The sequence below is a fragment of the Lepidochelys olivacea genome, assembly GCF_965140295.1.
Source record: "Lepidochelys olivacea isolate rLepOli2 genome assembly, chromosome: 1".
NCBI lineage: Eukaryota > Metazoa > Chordata > Testudines > Cheloniidae > Lepidochelys > Lepidochelys olivacea.
The window spans coordinates 88,127,492-88,154,719 of record NC_140411.1 but is presented as its reverse complement, the minus strand read 5'-3'; the positions used below and the strand labels follow the sequence as shown (position 1 = coordinate 88,154,719).

At 41.4% G+C, this 27,228-nt stretch overlaps 1 protein-coding gene across 1 annotated transcript in view; it reads left to right on the top strand.

The window, feature by feature from the left end:
• LOC311517438 (uncharacterized protein) overlaps window positions 1-24,841 on the top strand; it is a gene marked incomplete at its 5' end in the record, with an annotated part of 54,498 nt that extends 29,657 nt beyond the window's left edge. The window contains one exon of the mRNA XM_084622291.1: window positions 24,270-24,841. Within this exon, the coding sequence (XP_084478417.1) occupies window positions 24,270-24,601 (332 nt within the window). The 3' untranslated portion in view covers window positions 24,602-24,841. The remainder of the gene's footprint in view (window positions 1-24,269) is intronic.
• Between the last annotated feature and the right edge of the window lie 2,387 nt (window positions 24,842-27,228).

The window sequence follows — 27,228 nt, the reverse complement described above, 5'->3', positions numbered from 1 at the left end:
TATTCTATGTCCACTGTAGGGCATCAGTGTCACCTTTTATCAAGATAATTTTATTCTATTAATTCAAAGACATTGTGCTGTCATTCTATAAACCACTGGTTAAGCCACATTTAGAGTAGTGTTTAGTCACCTTATTTGCAGAAATATATTGCTGAGTTGAAGAGAGTACAGCAAAGGGTATCTATGTAAATACATTGACTAAAGAAGTTTATAATGTGAGGAAAATAGACTAAATTAGGATTATTTAGTCTTGAGAGAAGAAGTAAGAGATGACATAATTGAAATATTTAAACTAGCTATGGTTATAACCAAATTAAGCTTAAGATAGTTGGACAGACCAGAACTAGGGTTTTAAGTGGAGGGAACATATGTTAAAATAATGAGAATTTATTTTACATAAGGATGAATAAGAAAATGAACGTCCAACTGTGGTGGCAAAGTCAAATAATTTTAGTATATGTAGAAAGAAATTAGATGATTCTATTGCATCTTCAGTGTTAAAGGGATATTAATCCAATTTATGCTTAGGTGTGGCCAGCTACCCCTTCTGAGGGTAAGGACTGAATGTTTCATTGTGTGTGCTTTCCCACAGATTGTCTATTTTTTTTCCATAGAGCTATTTCCCCCTTCATTTGGCATAACAGCAGCAACAATAAAAGCTTTAAGTAGGGTTTTTTAAAGTATGCATATATAGAGAGAGAATGAGAAAGAGAATTACATATCATTCAATAACAAAGCTAGAACCTCTACAGGATATGTCAGAGTTAAAACAACAAACTATTCCAGAGAGGGAAGTATCATAACCTTCTTCTAGTCCCACATTATTATTTAAATCTACAATGATATAATTATGAACGGAGTCATAATGTATCCCTTTGTGAATCCCTTGAATCATGCAGTTCTGCAATGTAGCTAAAGAATTTTTATTTAACAAAGAGGGACACATTAATTAGTACAAGTATTTTTTGTTTGAGGACATCTCTAATAAGACCCTTCAAAACAATGTGACACAATTCTGTACTTCATCAAAATTACAATGGGATATTGTGTAAAATATATTGCTGTATAGAAAAACTCAAGAATAAATGGATACTGACTTTCCCTGCCTTTGTTGAGAAAAACAGCAGAGGAACAGAAAGATACGCATGACTGCCATTGAAGTGGAATACATATCTGTTTTATACATAATGCATTGATGACATTTTTCAAAAAGATGTTCATCCTGTTACTTCTGTAGTGCTGCTAAGGTCAACGAGACCTTGTACCTTGTTGCCTGTGTTCCAGTCACATTTAGCAAGCATTTCCGAGTTTTACCTTATGTAGCCAAGTTCTGCAATATTCTGCATTTTTCATAATTTGCATGAGTTGCTGTAATGTGCTTGTTTGGGTCTTTCCCTCTTTCACTAGCATACTGTGAACTTGCTGTGATCAAATATACCTTTGTATGAGGAGAAGTTGAGGTGGGTAAAAGGAGGAGAGAGTTGCACTCTTTTATTTTTGGATTTAATTAATATGCAAATGCACTTTAGGAAGTAAACAGCTAAAAAAAAGATGTTTAATACTTCTCAGTGTAGGGTGGCATTTTCAGAAGCACTTAGCATCGGCCTAGCCCTGCTCCCATTGAAGTCAGTGAAAGTTTATCATTGAACCTTAATGAGGTGAAATTAGTCCAACACGGAAGGGCAGACATTCAGCTAGTGTAAATTGTAATAGCTGCACTAAAATCAAGGCTTTTGAATATAGCACTAGTAATATCTATCTAGCTAATGAAGAGAGCTGGGGCCATAGCTTTGCTCTCGCCCAGTTTCTTCCTACCTTCTTTTTGGCCACTAGTGTTGTGGGCTGTAGTCCTTGCCCTGTGGAGTCATAGAACTCATAGAATCATAGAATATCAGGGTTGGAAGGGACCTCAGGAGGTCATCTAGTCCAACCCCCTGCTCAAAGCAGGACCATACTGTATGGATGGTTGGCCCCTTCACAGCAGCACAAGGAAGGAGTGAAAGGCACCCATGCAGAGCCAACAATAACATAGCCTTATATGAGTAGAATAGATAAAATGTCATTTATTGGACATAATTATTAGTATATTATGGAGCATTGGTCAGTATTCCATAATTCAATTTGCATTTCAAAATGTGCTTTAAACAGGGCAACAATTTCTGGTATCCTTTATGTGGAAGTGGTGTTTTTGTACTAAATTTCACATCAAGTTTGTCTGTATGCCTTTTGAATTTTCTGTGTAATCTTTGTTTTCACAATTTTTAAAAGGAATTATTTGAGACTGGTCTCTTGCTTACATTTTTTTCTGTGTCAAACTCACAATTTTTACAGTATTGTGTATCTACATATACACTGGCGGAAAGACGACTCTTGAGTAGATCTGACTGTCATAAATATAAAGGAAAGGGTAAACCCCTTTAAAATCCCCTCCTGGCCAGAGAAAAAAATCCTCTCACCTGTAAAGGGTTAAGAAGCTAAAGGTAACCTCGCTGGCACCTGACCAAAATGACCAATGAGGAGACAAGATACTTTCAAAAGCTGGGAGGAGGGAGAGAAAGAAAGGGTCTCAGTCTGTCTATATGCTGCTTTGCTGGGGATAGACCAGGAATGGAGTCTTAGAACTTTTAGTAAGTAATCTAGCTAGGTATGCGTTAGATTATGATTTCTTTAAATGGCTGAGAAAAGAATTGTGCTGAATAGAATAACTATTTCTGTCTGTGTATCCTTTTTGTAACTTAAGGTTTTGCCTAGAGGGATTCTCTATGTTTTGAATCTAAGTACCCTGTAAGGTATCTACCATCCTGATTTTACAGGGGGGATTTCTTTATTTCTATTTACTTCTATCTCTATTAAAAGTCTTCTTGTAAGAAAACTGAATGCTTTTTCATTGTTCTCAGATCCAAGGGTTTGGGTCTGTGGTCACCTATGCAAATTGTTGAGGCTTTTTATCCAACATTTCCCAGGAAAGGGGGTGGGGGGTGCAAGTGTTGGGAAGATTGTTCATTGTTCTTAAGATCCAAGGGTCTGGGTCTGTAGTCACCTAGGCAAATTGGTGAGGCTTTTTACCAAACCTTGTCCAGAAAGTGGGGTGCAAGGTTTTGGGAAGTATTTTGGGGGGAAAGACGTGTCCAAACAGCTCTTCCCCAGTAACCAGTATTTGTTTGGTGGTGGTAGCGGCCAATCCAAGGACAAAGGGTGGAATATTTTGTACCTTGGGGAAGTTTTGACCTAAGCTGGTAAAGAGAAGCTTAGGAGGTTTTTCATGCAGGTCCCCACATCTGTACCCTAGCGTTCAGAGTGGAGAAGGAACCTTGACACTGACATTATAGGTAGTTTTAAAAAATATATATTTAGAAGTAAAGGCAATTTTTGCTGTTGTCATACCCGAAAATGTGCCCATCAGGACAGGCTAGCAGATAAAAATGTCTCTGTTGTAGTGTGCTGGTTGTTTGTATTCATGGGATTCTACAAATAGCTCACGGTGATGGAAGGGTTCTTCTGATGAGGGGTCTGGACAGGAGGGAGAGATTAGGGTTGGAGACTATTGATTGGTGAAGTGGTTTGAAAACTTTCGCATATTGGGTAGCCAATGCACATGTTTTATGTCCAGATGATCTTTGACAAAGAAACATCTACTTTGACATACGGAAGTGTGGCTGGGGGAGCCACTGTTTGTTTTGGCAATGCTCAGTCTGTTTTTCATTAATACCCTGCTTTTCCCCTCACCCCCTCCACCCTCCACCACATTCATTTCTCCGTTGGAGAAGTCACTGCTGACATGTTGATGTTGGACAGTGGCTCTCAACCTTTCCAAACTACTGTACCCCTTTCAGGAGTCTGATTTGTCTTGCGTACTCCCAAGTTTCACCTCACTTAAAGACTATTTGCTTACAAAATCAGACATAAAAATACAAAAGTGTCACAGCCCACTATTACTGAAAAATGGCTTACTTTCTCATTTTCCCCATATAATTATAAAATAAATCAATTGGAATATAAATATTGTACTTATATTTCAGTGTATAGTATATAGAGCAGTATAAACAACTCATGGTATGAAATTCTAATTTATACTAACTTTGCTAGTGCTTTTTATGTAGCGTGCTGTAAAACTAGGCAAGTATTTAGATGAGCTGGAGACCTCTGTATACCCCCGGGGGTACACATACTGCTGGTTGAGAACCCCTGAAGAAGAGCATTTTTGAGAAAGCAAATGACTACTTTCATGGAGACCAGGATCTTCATGAAAGTCACCAATTAGCTAAAGGAAAATGGAAGAGGTGTGGACATTGGATCCAGTGTCAGTGTATAATAATAAAAAAAAACACTTCAAATTTTAAAGATTTTCTTTGCAACAGTGAAGTGTAAAACATAATTTTGTTTTACATGAAACCTGAAAAGCTAGAACATCTATATGACATCAAAAGCTTAAGCATCTATATGACATCCTGAGCTCACTGGGTGCTTTCAGTGCTCTGTCTTTCTAACTACCCTACATAATGTTTCTGTGTATCATTTAAGGTTGCCTCACACAAAAACCCAATGCAAAACTTTCAAAGCAAAGAAATGAAAGGGCAACCTATTGTACAGTAGACACCCTTAACTTCTCCTCTAAGACATACACATCTCACCACTAGATCAAATATCATACTATATATCAGGGTGAATTTAGGGAACGGGATGCTGGAAGGCCTCTCTGAATCTTCTATATCCCAAAGGGTGAAAAACATGCTCTCTAAAATGTGTTTTATCTAGACCTTCTTCATCTTTGAGATGTCAACATGAGACTGTGACGGGGTGTACTTGACCCACACAAGAGATGAAGGGGTTAAACCAGTACTCTTGGCAGCAGAAGCACCACCCCCCACACACCCCTATTGGGCATACTCCAACTTCTGCAACACAAAAGGGAGCACCTCAGCTCAGTCTAGGCTGACTGATGAGGAGGAAGGACACACCTCTCAGGTTCTAGCTGCGGAACAGCCAGCAGCCTAGCTCTGCGAGAGCGAGGGATGCTGAGACCCAGACAGGCACCAGGTACCTGCAGACACCCCAGGGAGATTGAACGCACTGAAGGGGCCTGGAGGCTCTGAGGAAACCCTGACTTCAACTGCAGGAATCAAGGTATGAAGTAGCCCAGGGAGGGACTAGCCAGTGTCCTTGCTGCAGTTGGTGTGTTGTGGGCGGATTCCCCGCCGACTTCGTGGCAAACCCCTTTGCCACTACCAGAGCCCTGGGCTGGGACGTGGTGGAGCAGAGGGGGCCCATATCCCTCTGTCCAGCTGCTCTCCCGCTTTGGGTGGCAGCCCACCAAACCCCCTCCATTGACTCTGGCCATTAGGCCACACTTCCCGTCCACCAAGGGGAGTCCTGCTGACTTTGGCCATTAGGCCACACTTCCCTGCCACCAAGGGGAGTCCCGCTGACTTTGGCCATTAGGCAGCACTTCCTTGCAAACGAGGGGAGCCCTATCAGTGCTGGTCATTGGGCCACACAGCCCTCAGGCTGAGCGCAGCCATATTGATTTAACCACGGGGCTACCATGCCCTTGACCCACCCCCGCAGGGTGACGGGATGTCCTTGCCCCGTGACAGAGAGAATAGCTGAAAATCTTACATTATTATGGTGAGAACAATACAAGAACCCCTTTAATTGTATGTTACAAAACCTATGAGCAGCTTGATGCATGTATGAGATTTACAAGAACAAATCTGGTTCCTTTGCTTGAAACTTTTTTTCTGATGAGTACCTTGATGTTGTGAAAAGAAAACAGTCTCAGATTTATCCTGATGAAATTCTAGAAAACCAATTAACATTGCTCAGTCAATTAGCATGCTATCACACTGAAAATGAGGCATCCAGGGAAGAGTAGCTTCTAGTGCCACACTAGCAGCCTTGCTGGATCCATCAGATGGAAGATGGATAGCACCTCAGTTCAAACAGCTTATCACCTTATCATGAAGGTCGGGGGCACATTAATGAGCCATTACTTTGATACTGACATATAGCAGCAAGCTGTAGCTGGCCTTTTCATTGATGTGCAAAGGGAAAGAAGGTGTGATTTGATTTTCCTCCTTTCTAACACTGTCCAAATACCACAACTACAGTCTCGATATTCCCTGAACACAGAGATTACTACCAGTACCCCCAGCACACAAGGGACTCCAAATGGGGTAGGGATATGTAGGAAAGGGGAAGAACAATGCTTTTCCCCCTTCCCTTCATCGTCTGCAGAAACCGCTTGAGCTGGTTAGCTCTAGAAAGGAATAATATAGCTTGCTAAGGGACAACATCGCCTTTTATGATGAGATTACTGGTTCTGTGGATGAAGGGAAAGCAGTGGATGTATTGTTTCTTGACTTTAGCAAAGCTTTTGACACGGTCTCCCACAGTATTCTTGTCAGCAAGTTAAGGAAGTATGGGCTGGATGAATGCACTACAAGGTGGGTAGAAAGCTGGCTAGATTGTCGGGCTCAACGGGTAGTGATCAATGGCTCCATATCTAGTTGGCAGCCGGTATCAAGTGGAGTACCCCAAGGGTCGGTCCTGGGGCCGGTTTTGTTCAATATCTTCATAAATGATCTGGAGGATGGTGTGGATTCAACTCTCAGCAAATTTGCGGATGATACTAAACTGGGAGGAGTGGTAGATACGCTGGAGGGGAGGGATAGGATACAGAAAGACCTAGACAAATTGGAGGATTGGGCCAAAAGAAATCTGATGAGGTTCAATAAGGATAAGTGCAGGGTCCTGCACTTAGGATGGAAGAATCCAATGCACCGCTACAGACTAGGGACCGAATGGCTAGGCAGCAGTTCTGCGGAAAAGGACCTAGGGGTGACAGTGGACGAGAAGCTGGATATGAGTCAGCAGTGTGCCCTTGTTGCCAAGAAGGCCAATGGCATTTTGGGATGTATAAGTAGGGGCATAGCGAGCAGATCGAGGGACATGATCGTTCCCCTCTATTCGACATTGGTGAGGCCTCATCTGGAGTACTGTGTCCAGTTTTGGGCCCCACACTTCAAGAAGGATGTGGATAAATTGGAGAGAGTCCAGCGAAGGGCAACAAAAATGATTAGGGGACTGGAACACATGAGTTATGAGGAGAGGCTGAGGGAGCTGGGATTGTTTAGCCTGCAGAAGAGAAGAATGAGGGGGGATTTGATAGCTGCTTTCAACTACCTGAAAGGGGGTTCCAAAGAGGATGGCTCTAGACTGTTCTCAATGGTAGCAGATGACAGAACGAGGAGTAATGGTCTCAAGTTGCAGTGGGGGAGGTTTAGATTGGATATTAGGAAAAACTTTTTCACTAAGAGGGTGGTGAAACACTGGAATGCGTTACCTAGGGAGGTGGTAGAATCTCCTTCCTTAGAGGTTTTTAAGGTCAGGCTTGACAAAGCCCTGGCTGGGATGATTTAACTGGGAATTGGTCCTGCTTTGAGCAGGGGGTTGGACTAGATGACCTTCTGGGGTCCCTTCCAACCCTGATATTCTATGATTCTATGATTCTATGAACACAGTGGCTGTGCTCCCCAGTATAACCAGGAGGCATCACGGCTTCAGGAGGAGCTCTCCTTGGCAAGCATGGCTCTCTATACAATGCAATCCTTAATTTGTCATCATTTGGCTATGCTGAGAGGAACTGAAGCCACCCAAGAAGCTGGTTTCATATACCACCATTTGGTGGGTTAATCTGCCACATGGCTCCCCTACTCCCAACCTTCACATGGTTTCCCCATGCAAAATGTCATTTCCTCAGTGTTTTTTGCAGGGAGTAGGATTTCCCCAGAAGACAGTGCTTAGTTTGTGTCAGGGCTTGCTAGGGCTGAGCCTCAGCACCTGAAGGCTCGGCAGTTCATAGCCCCAGCATGTCTGGGCTTGCCACATCAGTTATGAAAGTAAAAAAAAATTGCTTGAGCCCCGACACCTCTTTCATTACAAATTAAGCACAGCATTAGGAGAACAGTCATTTCATTAAAACTTGAAATGTACTTCTGTTTGAAGATGTGTAGTGTACTGTAATAAAAGACGGGCTCCTCATTCCACTTTCCGGTGTTGAAACTGTCACTCTATCACAGAAAAAAATAATTCGTGCACATTCAAAAATCCTGATGGCATAGATTCTACAAAGCAGCAGCTTAATTAGAATAGCTCCTTCACCTCAATAAAGTGGGAAGTGGATGCTTTGATTGTGGATCAGCCACTTAGTTTGAAATCTGTGTGTCACTTTGGGCCTACTAATTTATCACTGGTGGATGGATGATTTAACAAGACCTATTAAGATGGAATAAAATATGCAGTCTGATCTAATATGTAACATAGCATGAAATGAGTCACTCTGAGGTCACTTCTGAAATTATTAAATTAACTAAATTAAAAATTCCTTATTCTTATCAATGATATTTTATTTGCAAAAACCCAGCTGCTTTCGCCATTAGCTGGGCTGTGAATATATAAATGTGACAGTCCAGGAGAGCCTTTTAACATATTTTACTTTAGCACAGTTTTGAAAATATAATTTGAATGGAATCAATTGTCTTTGCATTACAATAAGATGAAATTTTGCTGGTGAAAAGGCCAAAGCTGATGTACAGTAAAGAAGACATTGATCCAGACAGTCCCTTCATTGTGTCACCACTAGTATGGGCAGCAGAATACCTGGACTGTGCTTTTAATTTTTTTGTTTATTTGAGTTAGTAAGGGTCTGGCTTGTTCAGACTCAGTTAGGAGAAGCTTAATGCTATTCGTATTCATTTGCTATATCCTTCATGGAGCATGGTCTGTATTTGTCTAATCTGGTAATCAGACAATTTTGCTTGGTCTCGGTTACCAAAACTAGAGTCTGTTTTCTAATGAGATTTTCTGTCTGATGCAAAAAATATTCCATTTAATTCTGGCCTGATATGAATTTTCAGTATCCACACTCCAGAGAGAAAAATAGTGAATCACTTCTTTGTGAAATAATTGTCCAAAAGCCTTTGAATCTATTTTATAGCATCAAGTAGTTTGTTTTATAGCATAGACTAGCTTCTTCTTTTTTCCCCTAGAGTCAGTGAGTCTTTTCCTCTGTTGCTGCAACGAACAGTCACAAAATATTTTGCAGCATTCTGGCACCTGCACGAGGCTGTGACTTATTAATATGCTAATGAGACTGCGACCCGAACTGGCACTGGTTCAGCCCTTGCACACAATTAGCGTTCAAGCAACTAGCACTGCTATGAGACCATCTATAGAAAGTAGAAATTTAGATTGATTAGTTCACTGTAATACAATTCCATTAACAAATAAAACAGACTTAAGAAGAAAGTAACTTGTGCCAACACAGTTAGCATCATTTTAATCCCTTTTGGTTTAAAATCTTTGGAAGATTATCTCTCCTCTTAAATATTTAGGCTTATTAAAGTTGCTACTTGCACCACTTTATGTTGTTTAGTGATAGAAAAAAGCATCTACTGATCATTGTCTTTAGGATTACTAATCCATTTAGTCATGTCTAGACTGTTTCTGCTCCATAATATTCATGCACTCAAAGGGGTTCAATAGTAAAAAAAACAGTTCCTTTAAGTGCCACCAGAAGTGTCTTCTGGAACAGCATCGTAACACCTGAAATTTATGTCTTCAGTATTGGGGATGCTGTGCTTTCTGGAAACTAGATCCTGGGACTGGAAATCAGGATTCCCGGGCTCTATTCTCAGCTCTGTCATTGACTGAGTGTTCCAGTCACTTGTACTAAAAATGTCAAACCTGGATACTTAAAGGGATAAAATTTTCAAAAGTACCTAGATGATCTAGGAGTCTAAAGTCCCTTGATTTCCCCCCTAAATTTATAGTCAGACACAGACATAAAAGTGGCCTGAAATTTGCAGAGGTGATGAGTGTCCACAGTGCCCAGAAACTTAAATGGGAGCTGCAGGTGCTCAGGAACTCAGGCCACTGTTTTCTTAGGTACCTAACTTCAGAGAAAGACGTTTGAAAAACTTGCCCTTACCTTTAAAAGGTGCTCAGTAAGTACAAATCAGAATGGCATTGTAGCATAGAAATGGATGTGGCTTCATGTAGACAGTGAGTGGCTGTAGCAGGATCGGGGTCAAAATACCATCTAGGAGCTATCCCCCTCTGGCAGGAAGTTTGTTAACTGAAAGCCTACTAATGTTAACTTGTTATTCATGGCATCTCCTATAGATTTCCTTTTTCCCTGCGATTTCCATCCAAATAAGAATTTGATCCGTGTCATATAACAGGGGTTCTCAAACTTTTTCTTTCGGAGGCCACCCCAGTATGCTATAAAAACTTCATGGCCCAGCTGTGCCACAATAACTGGTTTTCAGCATGTAAAAGCCAGGGTCAGCATTAGGGGATTGCAAGTTGTGCAATTGCCTGGGGCCTCATACCTCAGGGTCTCCCCACAAAGCTACATTGCTCAGGCTTTGGCTTCAGTTCTGGGTCCAGGCTTCAAACCCATGCAGCAGGGCTTCGACTTTGTGCCCTTGGCCCCAGAGTTTCTAATGCTGGCCCTGTTTGGTGGCCCCCCTGAAATCTGCTGGTGGCCCCCAAGGGCCTCAGACCCCTGGTTGAGAACCACTGTTATATAACCACTGGGAGGGCTTGCAAGAGCTTTGGAGGATAAGATGAAAATTCAAAATGATGTGGACAAACCAGAGAAATGGTCTGAAGTAAACAGAATGAAATTCAATGAAGAGAAATGCAAAGTACTCCATTTAGGAAGGAACAATCAGTTGCACCTGTGCAAAGTGAGAGATGACTGCGAAGGAGTATAGCAGAAAAGGATCTTGGGGTCATGGTGAATCACAAGCTAAATATGAATCAACAGTGTAACACTGTTGCAAAAAAAGCAAACATCATTCTGGGATGTATTAGTAGGAGTGTTGTAAGCAAGACATGAGAAGTAATCCTTCCACTCTACTCTGCACTGATTAGGAATATTGCATCCAGTTCTGGGTGCCACATTTCAGGAAAGATCATAGATCATAGAAGGTTACATCAAAAGCCTATTGTTTACCCAGGACTGTATGGTCAAGTGGCTGCTAGAAAACTGTATAAAAGACCCTTGGGCCCTGATCTTGTCATCTCAGATCTGCTTGAGGTTTTATGCAGGGGAAGCCTAAGCCATAAGGACTGAGATCCCAGTTCTGACTGGACCACACTGATTATAAACATTGGAGTATAACGTATGAACTATTTCTGAAAAAACTCTTTGCATCTACAAAGCTCACCATCTCTGCTATGAATCTGAATCTCAAGACTGACTCATGTCTGTACGTATTGTGACAAAGCTCTATCCTTATCTCTGTGGATCCCTCATTTTCTGGCGGATTTCACTATGTGGAGGAATTGAAGAGAGTCCAGAGGAGAGCATCAAAAATGATTAAAGGTCTAGAAAACAGAGGGAAGATTGAAAAAATTGGATTTGTTTAGTCTGGAGAATAGAAGACTGGGTGGGGAGGGAGCATGATATCTGTTTTCAAGTACCTAACGGTTGTTAGAAGGAAGAGGACAAAAATTGTTCTCTTTAACCTCTGAGAATAGGACAAGACACAATGTGCTTAAATTGCTGCAAGGGTGATTAGGATTAAACTTCTTAATTGTCAGGGTGGTTAAGCAATGGAATAAATTTCTTAGGGAGGTTGTGGAATCTCTGTCATGGGAGATTTTTAAGAGCTGGTTAGACAAACACCTGTGAGGGATGGTTTAGATAATACTTAGTCCTGCCTTGATTATAGGGAACTGGAGTAGAAGCCCTCTCGAGGACCCTTCCAGTCCGATAATTCTATGATTCCTTAACCTCTATTCTGTGGCCTGATCCTATAATGAATGCTAAATGGCATTCAACTAATTAGAGGAGTGTATTAAGGTTCTTGCCCCAGAATCAGACACAACAGAGTCAAAAATGACAAATTCAATATCTTGTACGGAACCTTGGGGTGTATAGCAAGAGCACTCACACGGAGTGCAAACTACAACCTCAACTACTTTTATTAATATAATTAACAGAGACAAGAAAGCTCCAAACCACATAAGCAAATATCAATAATAAAGTATTAGAGAAATCTTAAAATTATATAGCATATGCTCATAGACTTATATTCACACCCCTTTATTAGAAATCTGGTAAAAAGACAAAGGACCAGCCCCGTCTCTGGCATGCCAAATGGGTCTGATGGTCCAGATCCCCAGTACCTGAAGATAGATGATTAATTATATCACTAAAATATTGAAGGGTGGAGGGCTAGCTAGCTTCTTCATGTGGGTTCCTGCTTATATAAAGCCTGGGAATCACCATATATATTCAAACACCTAGCCTCCTTTGTCTATATCCAACTTCCTCACCCTCATAATATCGGGGTGCCTTTACCTGATAGGCTAGCCTATTTACTTATTACCATACTGCTGAAGCCAGTTTGTGGTTAGACATGTGCCAATGATCCCATCCTAAAATATCCAAGTTTAGTATCAGTTCAGTATTCTTGTGGTTGCCTAGTCTGATTTTATGCCAACTTTTCTCTTAAGCAAGCTATTCCCAGTTCCCCAAAATCTAGTTGGGTTACTTTATCTATGCTAAAGGTCATAGGCCTATCTCACTTATGCCAACTAACTTAAGCCAATGTACTACAGGATGCAGGCCTGTAGATTCCTTGCGTTACTGATAAGTAAAATAAGGCTAAGCTGGCACTAAGAGCTACAAGTCTCACACAATACATGTCCCTCCTGGAACCTGATCTGCTTTCTTCAGTTCCAGTAGCCATTCAGTATAACTTATTTATTTCAAGTTATATAGAGAAAGACAAAGAAAAAAAAATCAGCAATCAGATTTTCTAGCCGCTTTTGACAAATCCTTCAAAGCAGAGCTCACTGAATGACTTTGCACAGCCTTATTAATCAACCAAAAGATTAGTCTTCCAAAAATAACACTCCTATCTATCTGTCTTTTCCCCTGAAACTCAAGCCAACTAATCCGTGTTGCAGCAAGCCCTGAAGGTCAACAGACTGGGTCTATTTCTGACCCAGAATGGGAGCAAGTTTTAAAGTGGAGGGTCCTACCAGCAAATGCCCTCCTAAAGCCTTTAAGTCAATGGAGTTCCAGCTTGAGTGCTTCTGCTCATCACAACTGAAGTAGTATTAAGTGGGGAGAGACTATCGATATGTTAGTCCCTTGACAAAGAACCAGAAAGAGTTGTCTGGCCAGTCTGCACTGGGTAGGTGGTATATGAGGCATCAGATACCATTTTAAATTAAGAGCATTTACAAGCCTGGCATATGCAAATATTCAAATTGCTAGTCTGTGAAATTGCATTTCTGAACGATACTCAGGATTGCACAGCTGCCTCTAGCAGGTGATGTTGTCTGAAGATATCATATTTTCTGTAGAGGGGGGGAAGGGATATTCATTAAGGGCTAAATACTCCCTCCTCCCCTTTATGCAAAGCTTTCATAAATTGAATTGTTGCAAAGATTTCCTGCTGGGACAGGGAAGGGCCAGAATCCTTCTTACTTCATCAAGTACTAGCAAAGCTACACTGGAGCTGTAATGTATCTGTGTCACAGTGGCTTGGGACCAGTAAATGTGCTTATTGCAGATCCGCTGGTCAATCTTCAGCCCTCTCTTGTCCCTAAATTCACCATGGGTGGTAGCAAAGTGAGGGCAAGCATGCACCAATGCTTTGTGCATGCAACGAGAGAAGATTCCCTCCTGAGCGGCCTCTCCACATTCCCCAACCAGCGGAATCCCAGACCTTAGGATCAAATGTGGCATTCAGCTACTGGCCTGAATAAGGGGGTAGCATGGATCTGCTCCGTTTGAGTTCAGGGCGTTTGTGCCTCAAGGAGGTATCAGTGTAGTGTAAGATTGGTCTGTTTGCCGCTCCACTCCAGATCCATGATGTTTCCAGAAAGAAGGTGGGCGCAGGGACTTCTTCAGAATGGCCTGAAATGGTGACATAGTCACCTCATCTATAGTTTATTAGAACAGTATCCATTCAGGAGTAACATAACCAGAAAGTAAACAGTGTATGTAAATATGTTCATAAAAGGATCTGCATGTGATAGATAACAATATAAAAAACTACCATCTTGGGAGAGACAATTGCATGTGGAAAGAGAAAGATGCCTCTTTCAGCAGCACCATAGATTTACATTTTTAATTATTTTTTTTATTTGCTTTATTCCTTATGATGATGGCACAGAAGATTCAGAGGTGCCATGCACAACCGTAAATGTGAGAGCCTAGGAAATAAATCAAAAACAGCAGCAAGATTCCTTTCCTCCCCAAATGCTTTACACAAAACGAGCATGACCATGATCTCAGCAGAGGATTTAAAGTATTCATCCCTGTCAGCCATATATTTGGCTCCTTCAAATTTAATTTTTTGTTTTGTTTTTACTTTCTGCTGCAAGGTTTTTGGGAAGAAAAAAAAAACCTATTCATGCAGTTGCTGCAGCAGAGGATGGTCAATTGAAGCACTTGTCATTGTGGAGGGTTTCTGAAATAAACAGCAGGGAGGATTCAGTATCCATGGCATGTTCATACTAGGTCCCAGTTAGAAATAAACAAAATCCTAGGTAGGTGAAACATAAGCGTGGGAAGCCTGATATCAGTTCTCATAAAAATGAAAGATCTAGTTGACAATGGAAACAAGATCTCTTTTCCTCTCCTTCCTCGCCTCCTCACAGCAAAAAAGAAAGATCTTACCTCTAATTAAGGATTAGAAAAAGGGAAGCATAGACAGAACGGTGCATCTCTTGTTCATAGTCAAATGAATCAGTCATGTAGATGTGTTTCACCATCTATAAAAAGTAAAGAAGAGAAATTTCACTTTATAATGCTGAGATTAAATTTGCAATCTGGAGATAAGGCTCCAGTTACTAAACACTATCTGCTTATCTTTTTTACCCCTTTTATCAGGTTCACAAAAGTTGTTCAAAATAAAACCTCACAAATTAAATCGGAATCTCTACATCAATAAAAATAAGGTTATTCAAAGGGCATCAACTTCATTACATGACACCATTTATTTTACGTGATATGAACTTTTAACACTGACTTTCTCCAAAGAAGAAATTTGATTCTTTGCTAGATAAGGGGCAAACATTTCTTGATGGTCAGGTAGTAAGATCATACATAAACATCCTTTTCTAAAAATAAAACATGCAGAGGCACTTAAAAAACAAAACAAAACTAAAAACCACAAACACCTCTGCTTGAAAATGCATATATGAAGGCATAATTCCATGCCATGCTTGTGTTTACACATGTATTTGCTGAACCAGCACTCTCAGATTAGATATTTGCAAGTGGAAATGGCCACTTAGGTATGTACAGTAGAATTAATATTATATATTGATAAATTGTGCTAAGTACTGTACAATCATATAGGAAAACATAAGTCTTGTGTGAGAAACTTAGAATAGAAATGGTCAAGTGTGTTTGTAAATAGCCAATTTGCATGCACAGTTACAATAACTGCATAGAAATAGGCATGGTTTTGTGCACACAATTGCTCCTCAATTCTAAAAAAAATGGCTGTCATGATCTGGACAGAACTGGAACCCCTTAAGACACTCCAGTTGTCACTTTGCTGCACACCATGGCACCAACAGCATGGATAGAGCACACAGATAGAGTCCACCAAGAAGGGCTGAGGTGAGGTAAGTTGTCCACAATTCTTTATCATCAGGGGTCCTGAAGCCAGTCAGAGCAGCCTGTGCTTATTTTCATCTCCACGAGTTAGTCAGATTCCTTGGTGATGTGCATGATCTGGGAACCTAAATAGCATACAACAGAAAAAAAAATGAAGCTGGTCCAGGAGGGGATGTGGCCTGAACGCTCAGGAGATGAGCTTATCAACACATCCTTCAGGCAGCCTATGAAGGACTTTTTCTTTTAAATCTCAGTGATTATAGAAGCAGCTGTCTACTTTCATTATCATTCTGAAACTTAAATGGATGTTTTAGATAGTTACAGTATTGCTACAGTATTTAATATAGTAGACATCAATAGCTAGATAGGTCATATTTATTTTGATTATAGAAAGAAAACAGTGTTGCTATCATGGAAAATCAAAATCACACAAGCTAGACAATAAATGATCCTAATCACAGTGACCTTGGTATAGTATCAACATTGTAAATCAGGTCTAAAGGTTGTTGAGAAACAAACTGGGATCATCCGAGTACAGCAAAAGTTTGAGGGCACTATAGACCTGAAGAAAAAAAACATCCAAAAGATCTGAAGGAGTGCTGACCCCACTGCTCTACCTCCAAAGGTCTGTGCTGCCAGATTGTGTGCGGATTAGGGGAAGTTGTGGGTGGTACCCACTAAAATCCAATGTTCTTGGATGAGGTCTTTTGGATCCACTGGGGACTTGGCTGACCGCAGCTGCTCCCTGCTGGTGCTGCTACCCATTCACTTATTAAAAAGAACAGGAGTACTTGTGGCACCTTAGAGACTAACAAATTTATTTGAGCATAAGCTTTCATGAGCTACAGTTCACTTCATCAGATGAAAAAACTTATGCTCAAATACATTTGCTAGTCTCTAAGGTGCCACAAATACTCCTTTTCTTTTTGCAGATACAGACTAATACGGTTGCTACTCTGAAACCTGTCATTATGACATTCACTTATTGTTACTCTCCCTGCTGAATTATAGAGTCTTCACTTCTGAAGAGTTGCTAAGCTCCTGGTTGTAGTTGTCATCAGGGCTGCAGACTGTGACATTCCCTGCTGCCAGGGTGGATCCTCCCAATGTCACCTTTATAGAGAAAACTTTATGGACAAGGAGTGACCCTTACCAATTATCAATAAGGCTTATCAACACATCCTTCAGGCAGCCTTTGAAGATATCAAAATGATGAACGAGGAAGAGTTTGGTTCTGTGTGGGCTAAAAGCATGTGATATACAATATTTTTATGTAGAGCACAGGATCAACTATCACTATCACTATGTTATGGCTTCAATCTTTTGTTATGCTGATTTTTTTAAAGGAATCTGTTTTTATATTTGTAAGATGTGCTGTATTTTCAGACATATAGTCTGCTTTTGGATTTAATCACCAGACAACTGCAATTTATACATTCAGCACCAGTGTAAAGGCACTGAACTCAGCTGATTTATACCAGGATGAAATTAGCTTACTGTGTTTTGGACCCCATTTAATAACAGATATTATAATATATAATGCAAAGAAATACAAAAAACATTCTCACATGGTATATACCTCCCCTGTTAAAGGCATGAAAGGTAATCCCATTGGATCAAATGGCTTTGCTAGTCATGGTTGCCAGTAAAGCCCTGCATAAAACCGTACTGGTTGCTACAGTTTCACCTCAGGGTGGGTTTGGGCAGGGGTTTTGGAGCCAAGGAGGGATGAGTTGTGAGAGAAGCAGGGATGAAACTAAGGGATCTCCTACTAAACTGATCCACTGGTCATTGGCCCATGGGGAGCAGTTGTAGCAGGAAGAGGGGCTGCTTTGACAGCCTCAGGCTTGTAGTGGCAGCTGCCCAGTCTCCACCCTGAAGCGTGGGCATGTGTGCAGGGATTCCTTTCTTCCCCATTCTCAATTGTTCCTGCAGAACCCCCTTGTCTCAAATTCAGATACTTGTTGCAGAGAGTGGGGAGGATTTGGCCCTCAGGTAGTTTTTTTGTTTGTTTTTAAGAGAGATCACAGAACATTTGAACTTCAGCTGGACTTTGTTTTGCTTAAATCAAACATGCAATAAAGTATTGACATCTTTGTAGGAAAAAACGTCTGGTTCAGACAATAGGAAGCCAGTTGCTACCATAGACCTGATTATAAAATATATATATTTAAATCCATCCTGGATTTTAAATGTTTACATTTTAAAGCAAAAACTGAAAAAAAGATTAGGGATTCTGAAAGTGGTGCATTATATTCTTTTCTGTCTCAGTCATTTTGGCAATTTCCACTCCAGTGCCTCTAATCTTTAGGCATCCGTTTTTGTACCTCTTATTCACACTATGTGCTTTTTACTCTATTGAAATCAATGAGACTACTCGTGTGGGGAAGTGTGGATCATTGTGAGTGTGGGTAACAGAACTGGAACTCTAGAGAAGGCAAACAGCTTCTATCCTGCCAAGATTTCACAGGAGTGGCTTTGCTGGCTGGAGTTGTGCTCTTGGAACGCTGTACAAGGGACAAATTTGGCTTCTGTGGGATATGTCCCCAAACTGCTGCATTATTATATGTGTTTGGGGGGAATAGTGGGTCTCCATCAGCAGCCTTGCAATGAATGTTATGTACTAGAACTCTAGAGGAAAAAAATAAGTGTGAAAAAGAAAAAAGGTTTTTTTAAAAATATTAGTAACACTGATTTGGCTTTACAAAAAAAAGGGGGGAGGGAATTTTCAATTTTTTTAAAAAAAGTGTTAATAATGAAGTGCATTCTGACCCTCCTGATTTTTAAATTAGCAAATCTTTCAGTGCAAGGTTTCCTGCACACAACTAATTTGGAAGACTTATACATGGAACAAAAAGATAGAATCCCATGAAACATTCATTTTCAGGTCAATACTTGTCAAATTTTGGGCATATCCCAAAACTCTGACTGGATTTTAAATGTGTGTTGTTGTTTTCTTAATTTGAAGTTTGGATTCTGTGTGTGTGTGTGTGTTTATCCCTTCTTTGAACTAGCACAATAATCAATAGCGGAGTGTTTTGAGCTGTTACTGAAAGTCATTTTGAAAACATGTTAAAAGCAGCTACTCTGTCAGAATGCATGAAATTAGTTATTAAAAATAAGAGTAAGTATGTGAATGGGAGGAAACTTAACAATAAATTAATGAGATGTTTGCAAACACAGGTTAATTAAGCTTGGCTTTCTCTCTACATAAACCACCATTTATGTTACAAATATATAACTGGTTCCAATACGCTGGAGATGCTTTATTACTATTTGTAAGCTCATTTGTTATCCTTAGCATGCTTATTAACTTCCAAAGCAGGAAGGCTGGTTTTGTGGTTAAGATATAATGTATGCTGTATATGTACCTTATTTTGCCCAGCTTCCTGTGACCTCAGGCTGGTCACTGGATATCTGTGTTTTGGGGATAATTCTGTTAGATTTAGTGGGGAGGGTATAGATTGTCTCTTCGCATGTTTTCAAAGAGCCTAGGGCAAAGGGGAATGTGATCTAGGCATCACTGTAGTAATACTCAAGTGGCCACATGAACATCATTATTATTATATTGATTCGGGTTGTCAAATGATTAAAAATAATTGCAATTAATCACAAGATTTTAAAAAATATTAATCACAGTTTTAATCACCCTGCTAGAAAATAATAGAATACCAATTTAAATTTATTATAAATATTTTAGATGTTTTTCTACATTTTCAAATATATTGATTTTAATTATAACACAGAATACAAAGTGTGCAGTGCTCATGTTATATTTTTATTTTTGATTACAAATATTTGCACTGTAAAAAAGATAAATAGTATTTTTCAATTCCTGTCATACAAGTACTGTAGTGCAATCTCTTTATCGTGAAAGTGCAATTTACAAATGTAGAATTACTATTTTTTACATAACTGCACTCAAAAACAAAATAATGCAAAATTTTAATGCCTGCAAGTCATACCATGACGGGGCATATGAATGGTAAGCATATCTTGCATAAGAATATCTTGCAACCTCGGCTACAACACTGCTATGTGAATGCCTGTTCTTGTTTTCAGGTGACATTGTAAATGAAAGGCAGGCAGCATTATCTCCCTTAATTGTAAAGAAGGTTGTTTACCTTAGTGATTGGCTACGCAAGAAGTAGGACTGAGTGGATTTTGTTATACCAATAAAATAAAACCCAACAGGATCTTTTAAAGGGGGATAAGACAAAATGCCGCATTTATTGTGAATACAAAAGAGACACAGTAAACAAGTAATCATAAACATTCTATCCCATGCACTCACACAAAATACCAAAAGAGGCAAAGCAAGTAAACAGTCATATTTACTACCTCCCATTCATTCCCACACACATACATATACACATACAAGTTCTGCAAAGTTGTTATAGTTATGAACCTAGAGGTTGCTCATGCCAAGTTACTGGCCAGGTAACCTGGGCATGAGGGTGGAGCTGAGTCTTTGTCAGATGCGCATCCGATGCTCCTGGAGGGTGGTCGCAGAACCAGACTCAAAATTCTTAGTCTTTGGGTCTGTTTTTTATAGGAGTTTTATTCCTATGCCAGTCTATGGAGGTGACTTTATCATGCTGTTGCTGAATCAATCAGCAGATGGCACATCCCTGACGGCTTCCTGCTGCCAGATGTTATCTTGTTCTTCAGTTCTCCCATCCTTGAGGCTGTTGGGTGGATTCCAGTCTGCCCTCCGGGGGTCATCCAGTTATCTCCACTTAGTGCATTCTTCGGCCAATCAATACTGAAGTGGTAACTCTTAGGCTGGCACTCCTAGCCATTCATCTTCTATTTACACACACCATCCATTCACATGCATTCTCAACCTTTATTTCAACATATATCTCTTCTGACTTCAACAACTCTTATGGTGTAACGAAACTGCTTAACCCCCTTACCACGGAACATACATAACTAGCAAGATAAAGAACTCGAGAAGGGTGGGAGTCTCTGTGTGCTGTTCCGAGGAACAGTTGTTTTTGCAAAATCTTATCTCTTCTGAGAACAGACTCTGTCCCAGAATGTGCTGAGCAGTTTGGCCTTCTAATTAACATTACTTTGGGACCTTTAAACTATATAAAATTAAAAATCATACAGAAATCCTTTGGTATAGTAACAATTTGTAGGTGCAAAAGTTAATCTAGGAAATTTATTTTGCATTAATCACTTCAGTTAACTCTGATTAATTGACAACCATAATAGTTATTCATTCATTTAGATTTAAATGCAAAAATCTGCCAGTCTACCACCTGCCTCTTCCTCACAGCTAAGGGTATGTGGTTTTCAAGGCCTCTTGGAGAACAGGTTGCCTATTGAATTTTTGTGGGAGCTGGGAACCTAACTCCCATAGGCACCTTTGAAAAATCTCATCCTCAATTCAGTTTGTGAGGAATAGCCACACAGCAGTACAACAACACTAACACTGTAAAGTAAATGAGCCTAATGTACATAAGCCTAATGCCTATAATTTAAAGCAGCAACATATAGACTGTCCCATCATCACAGCTGTACTCATAGCCCTAGCTAATAGATCATCTAAGGCTTAGATGCAGTATGCTAGGAAAGTCAACACTTTGGGGCTTCTTTGAATCAACTTTGCTCCAGAGAAACTTACAAAGGAGCCTCACAGAGAGTGCCCTAGTGGCACTTCTCCTGTCCTCTTCCTTTTTGCCCCTCCATGAATTCTTGTCTCCCTCTGGTTGTTCTCATCTCAATCAGATTTTAAGCTCTTTGGAGTATCTTTACTTGTTCCACATAGAACTCATTGATGATGCTATATAAATAATAATGATAATTATAATAAATGGTAAATAGTCATTACTTTCCTTCGTCTTCAGTGTAGTGTGATAACATGACTCACTAATTATGAATCTTTTTTTTTTTTTTACTATTCATGCAGATATAGAAGTTTTGGCATAAATACCGAGTTTCAGGGCATTTTAGCACTATTTTTGTGCAGCTTGTAGTTAGATTTAATATTGGTGAATGACACTAAAGCAACCTCTGAGAGCAGCAAGAAAAGTGGGAGGAATGGGGATTTAGTTTAAATAAATATTTACAAGTGAGCTCTGACCTAATTTTAAGGTGTGTTTTTTTTTAAAATTTCTGTTTAATAAAATGTATGGGACTCATCCTGCATTCTTTGTGCAATCAAAATTCCCACTGAATTCATGGGAAATGTTGGATGCATAAGAAAAGAAGGATAAGATTCTATATAGACAAAACACTTTAAATCTTAGATGCTTAAAGATTGACATATAAATTAGAGCCTGATTTACATAGGGGAGCAACCACAAATTCCATTGACTCCAATATTCAGTATTTCTGAAAATTCGGACCCCTACGTTTAGGTCTTTAAATATGGAGTTGGGTGTCAAATTTTAGGCATCCAGATTTATAAAAATGGCCTAAATAATTCGCCCAAGATCATAAAAAGAGCTACAGAGCTGGGAATAAAAGAAGCTGTTTTGACTCCCAGTTCTCTGCTTTAGCCACTAGAATTTCACTGACTTTGACCCACCATAAAGGATAAATACTACTATGCAACATAATAAGTTGGATGAGGGCTTTGGGTTAGAGCCACAAAGTGGTTTAAGAAGCTAACTACCACTTTAAGTCTGAAATGTAGCTCCACAAAACCCCTGCCACTTAACCTTGTAAGCATCTAAAGTCCCCTAGGCCCTTTTATTTCTGCTGGTGGGCATGCACAAAGCCACCTAAGTCCTGTTGCTGTTGAGCTGCTCGGTAGCTAAGCCCTGGGGGGATTCTCAGGCCTGGTCTACACTACGAGTTCATGTCGAATTTAGCAGCGTTAAATTGAATTAACCCTGCACCCGTCCACACAACGAAGCCATTTTTTTCAACATAAAGGGCCCTTAATACCGATTTCTGTACTTCCCGACGAGGGGATTAGCGCTGAAATCGACATCACCATTTCGAATTAGGGTTAGTGTAGATGCAATTCAGCGGTATTGGCCTCCGGGAGCTATCCCACAGTGCACCATTGGGACCACTCTGGACAGCACTCTGAACTCGGATGCACTAGCCAGGTGTACATGAAAAGCCCCCAGGAACTTTTGAATCTCATTTCCTGTTTGGCCAGGCGAGCTCATCAGCACAGGTGACCATGCAGTCCCAGAATCGAAAAAGAGCTCCAGCATAGACCGATCGCTGTATGGGGAGACGAATCTGTGCTATCAGAACTACGTTCCAAAAAATGAAATGCCACATTTCAAAAAATCTCCGAGGCCATGAGGGACAGAGGCGACATCAGGGACACAACACAGTACCGCGTGAAACTTAAGGAGCTCAGACAAGCGTACCAGAAAACCAAAGAATCAAACGAACACTCTGGGACAGAGCCCCAGACATGCTGCTTCTACCCGGAGCTGCATGCAATTCTAGGGGGGGCCGCCACCACTACCCCACCCCTGTCCATGGACTCCGATGATGGGGTACTCTCTGCCATGCCTGAGGATTTTGCAGACGGGGAAGAGGAGGAGGAGGAGGACAAGCTTGAGGAGAGCACACAGCACACTGTTCTCCCCGACAGCCAGGATCTTTTTATCACCCTGACTGAAATACCCTCCCAACCCAACCAAGCTGGAGAAGGAACCTCTGGTCAGTGTACCTTTTAAAATATAATACATGTTTTAAAAGCAAGCATTTTTCATGATTAATTTTCCTTGAGGACTTGGGATGCATTCGTGGCCAGTACAGCTACTGGAAAAGTCTGCTAACGTGTCCGGGGATGGAGCAGAAATCCTCCAGGGACATCTCCATGATGTTCTCCTGGAGGTACTCTAAAAGCCTTTGCAGAAGGTTTCTGGGGATAGCAGTCTTATTCTGTCCTCCATTATAGGACACTTGACCATGCCATGCTATAGCAAGTAATCTGGTATCATTGCATGACAAAGCCTGGCAGTGTATGGTCCCGGTGTTTCCTGGCATTCAAGCAACATCCGTTCTTTATCTCTCTGTTTTATCCTCAGGAGAGTGATATCATTCATGGTAACCTGGTTGAAATACAGGAATTTAATTAAGGGGACATTCAGAGGTGCCCGTTCCTACTGGGATGTTTGCCTGTGGCTGGAAAGAAATCCTCCCTGCAGTTAGCCACATGGGGGGGGGGGGGCATTGGCGCTGAACTGTTCACATTGGCTAGCAGAGATCTTCCCTGATACCAGCCACGCAGTGTGGGGAGGAGTAAAGTGATCACCCCAGAGAAGGTGGAGGAGGTTAGTTTGGTTTCTGCTGCTGCATGTTAACACGAAAACGGCAGCACTAAATGGCCAACTCAACGGGTTTTGCTTGGTATGGGAAAGGAAGGCGCTGCTGTTATGAAGGTTGCAGAAGCTGAAAGACTATGGCTAACCATGGTCGCCTGCAAGCCGAATTCTGTTGCCTGGTACTGCCTGTGTGATCTCTAACACCAAAGCCGCAGGCACTCAATATAAGATGCAAAATGCAACCTTGTACCAAAATCACATGTGCTATGTAATGTGAATAGTGTTGTTCACTGTGAAAGAGTATATCCATTGTTCTGTAAAATGCATCATTTTAAATACTTCACTCCCTTTTTTTCCTCCCACAGCTGCAAATGTTTCAAGCCTCCTTCCTCCATCCCAAAGGCTATCTCATATAAGGCGGCGGAAAAAACGCACACACGATGAAATGTTCTCTGAGCTCATGCAGTCGTCCGGCACTGACAGAGCTCAGCAGAATATGTGGAGAGACACAGTAGCACAGTACAGGAAAGCATCCAATGAACATGAGAACAGGAGGGACGATCGAGATGAGAGGTGGTGGCAGGGAGATCAGAGAAGGCAGGATGCAACACTGGGGCTACTGCGGGATCAAACAGACATGCTCTGGCATCTGGTGGAGGTTCAGGAACGACAGCAGGATCACAGACTGCTGCTGTAGCCCCTGTTTAACTGCCCTCCCTCCTCCCCAAGTTCCGTAGCCTCCTTACCCAGATGCCCAAGAACGCGGACGCTGGGGGATGCTCCGGGCACCCAATCACTCCACCCCAGTGGACAGCCCAAGCAACAGAAGGCTGTCATTCAACAACTTTTGAAGTGGCTTTTTCCTTCCCTCCTACTCTCCTCCCACACCCCAGCTGGGCTACCTTGTGAGTTATCTCCCTATTTTTATAATCAATTAATAAAAAATACATGGTTTTTAAACAATAGTGACATTATTTCCTTTGCAAGCAAGCTGTAATTGAAGGGGGAAGGGCAGGTGGCTTACAGGGAATTAGAGTCAACCAAGGGGACGGGTTTTCATCAAGGAGAAACAACAGAAGTGTCACACGGTACCCTGGCCAGTCATGAAACTGGTTTTCAAAGCTTCTCTGATGCGCAGCACTTCCTGCTGTGCTCTTCTAATCGCCCTGGTGTCTGGCTGCGCATATTCAGCTGCCAGGTGATTTGCCTCAACCTCCCATTCCACCATAAACATCTCCCCCTTACTCTCACAGAGATTGTGGAGCGCACAGCAAGCAGCAATAACAATGGGAATATTGGTTTCGCTGAGGTCTGAGAGAGTCAGTAAACTGCACCAGCAACCCTTTAAACGTCCAAATGCACACACTACCACCATTCTTCACTTGCTCAGCCTATAGTTGAACAGCTTCTTACTAATGTCCAGGGTGCCTATGTACAGCTTCATGAGCCATGGAATTAAGGGGTAGGCTGGGTCCCCAAGGATAACTATAGGCATTTCAACATCCCCAACAGTTATTTTCTGGTCTGGGAAGTAAATCCCTTCCTGCAGCCATTTAAACAGACCAGAGTTCCTGAAGACGCGAGCGTCATGAACCTTTCACGGCCGTCCCACATTGATGTTGGTGAAACGTCCCTTGTGATCCACCAGTGCTTGCAGCACCATTGCAAAGTACCCCTTGCAGTTTATATACTGACTGCCCTGGTGGTCCGGTCCCAAGATAGAGATATGAATCCCGTCTATAGCCCCCCCCACAGTTAGGGAATGCCATTGCAGCAAAGCCAGCTACTATGACCTGCACATTTCCCAGAGTTACTACCTTTGATAGCAGCAGCTCAATGATTGTGTTGGCTACTTGCATCACAGCAACCCCCACAGTAGATTTGCCCACTCCAAATTGATTCCCGACTGACTGGTAGCTGTCTGTCATTGCAGAGCTATTGCCACTCGCTTGTGAACTGTGAGGGCTGCTTTCATCTTGGTATTCTTGCACTTCAGGACAGGGGAAAGCAAGTCACAAAGTTCCATGAAAGTGCCCTTACGCACGCAAAAGTTTTGGAGCCACTGGGAATCATCGCAAACCTGCAACACTATGCGGTTCCACCAGTCTGTGCTTGTTTCCCAGGCCCAGAATCAGCATTCCTTGGCGTGAACCTGCCCCATTAACACCATGATCTCCAAATTGCCAGGGACTGCGGTTTTAGAGAAATCTGTGTCCATGTCCTCATCGCTCTCATCACCGCGCTGCCATCACCTCGTCGCCTGATTTTTCAGGTTCTGGTTCTGCATAAACTGTACCATAATGTGCGAGGTTTTTACAATGGTCATAAATGCTGCGGTGAGCTGAATGGGCTCCATGCTTGCCATGCTATGGCATCTGCTCAGGCAACCCGGGAAAAGGGTGTGAAATGATAGTCTGCCGTTGCTTTCATGGAGGGAGGGTTGACTGACAACATTTACCCATAACCACCCGTGACAAATATTCGGCCCCCTCAGGCATTGGGAGCTCATCCCAGAATTCTGATGGGCAGCGAGGACTGCGGGAACTGTGGGATAGCTATCCACCGCTCGCAATTTCAACGCTTGCCACAGTACTGTAAACGCACACCGCCGAATTAATATGCTTAGTGTGGACACATGCACTAGACTTTATACAATCTGTTCCCAAAAATCCACTTCTGTAAAATCAGAGTAATTTCATAGTGTAGACATACCCTCATCAGACTCTGTGTTCCTCTGCAGGGCCCAATCTAGTATGTATTCTCAGAGCATACTTAATCAAAACAAAATACGGCCAAGGAGGTGGTAGCGGTGTCCCCCTGTATACAAAATAGCCTGAGTGGTTAAAGCACTCAGGGCAATGTGGGAGATACAGTGTAAAATACCCAGCAAACCTGATTTTAACTAGAACATAAGTATCCCACCTACCTGGAGAGGGGCTGTTTGCCCTAACCACTGAGCTATAGGGTATTATGAGATGGGGTCTCTCTCAAGTTGAAGCTGTTCTATTTTGCATAAGCTATATAAAAAATAATGGGCCCAAAAGTAAATTAGAATGACTCTATAGCCCACTGGTTAACACAGACTTCTGAGAAAGCCCTGAGAAAGGTTCATGTCCCTTCTCCAATTAATATTTAAGTGTGGGTTTGAACCTGGGTCTTTCACAACCCAGCTAAGTGTTCTAAACAATGGGTTATTGGGTTTAAGGTCTCTGCCACCTCCTTATTTTTTTATTTTTTTTTATTTTAGAGAGAGAGAGAGAAAGTGCTGACTTGGCTTGCTAGCTAAGTCCGGGAGAGGGATAACAGCTATGAATCCCAAGCAGA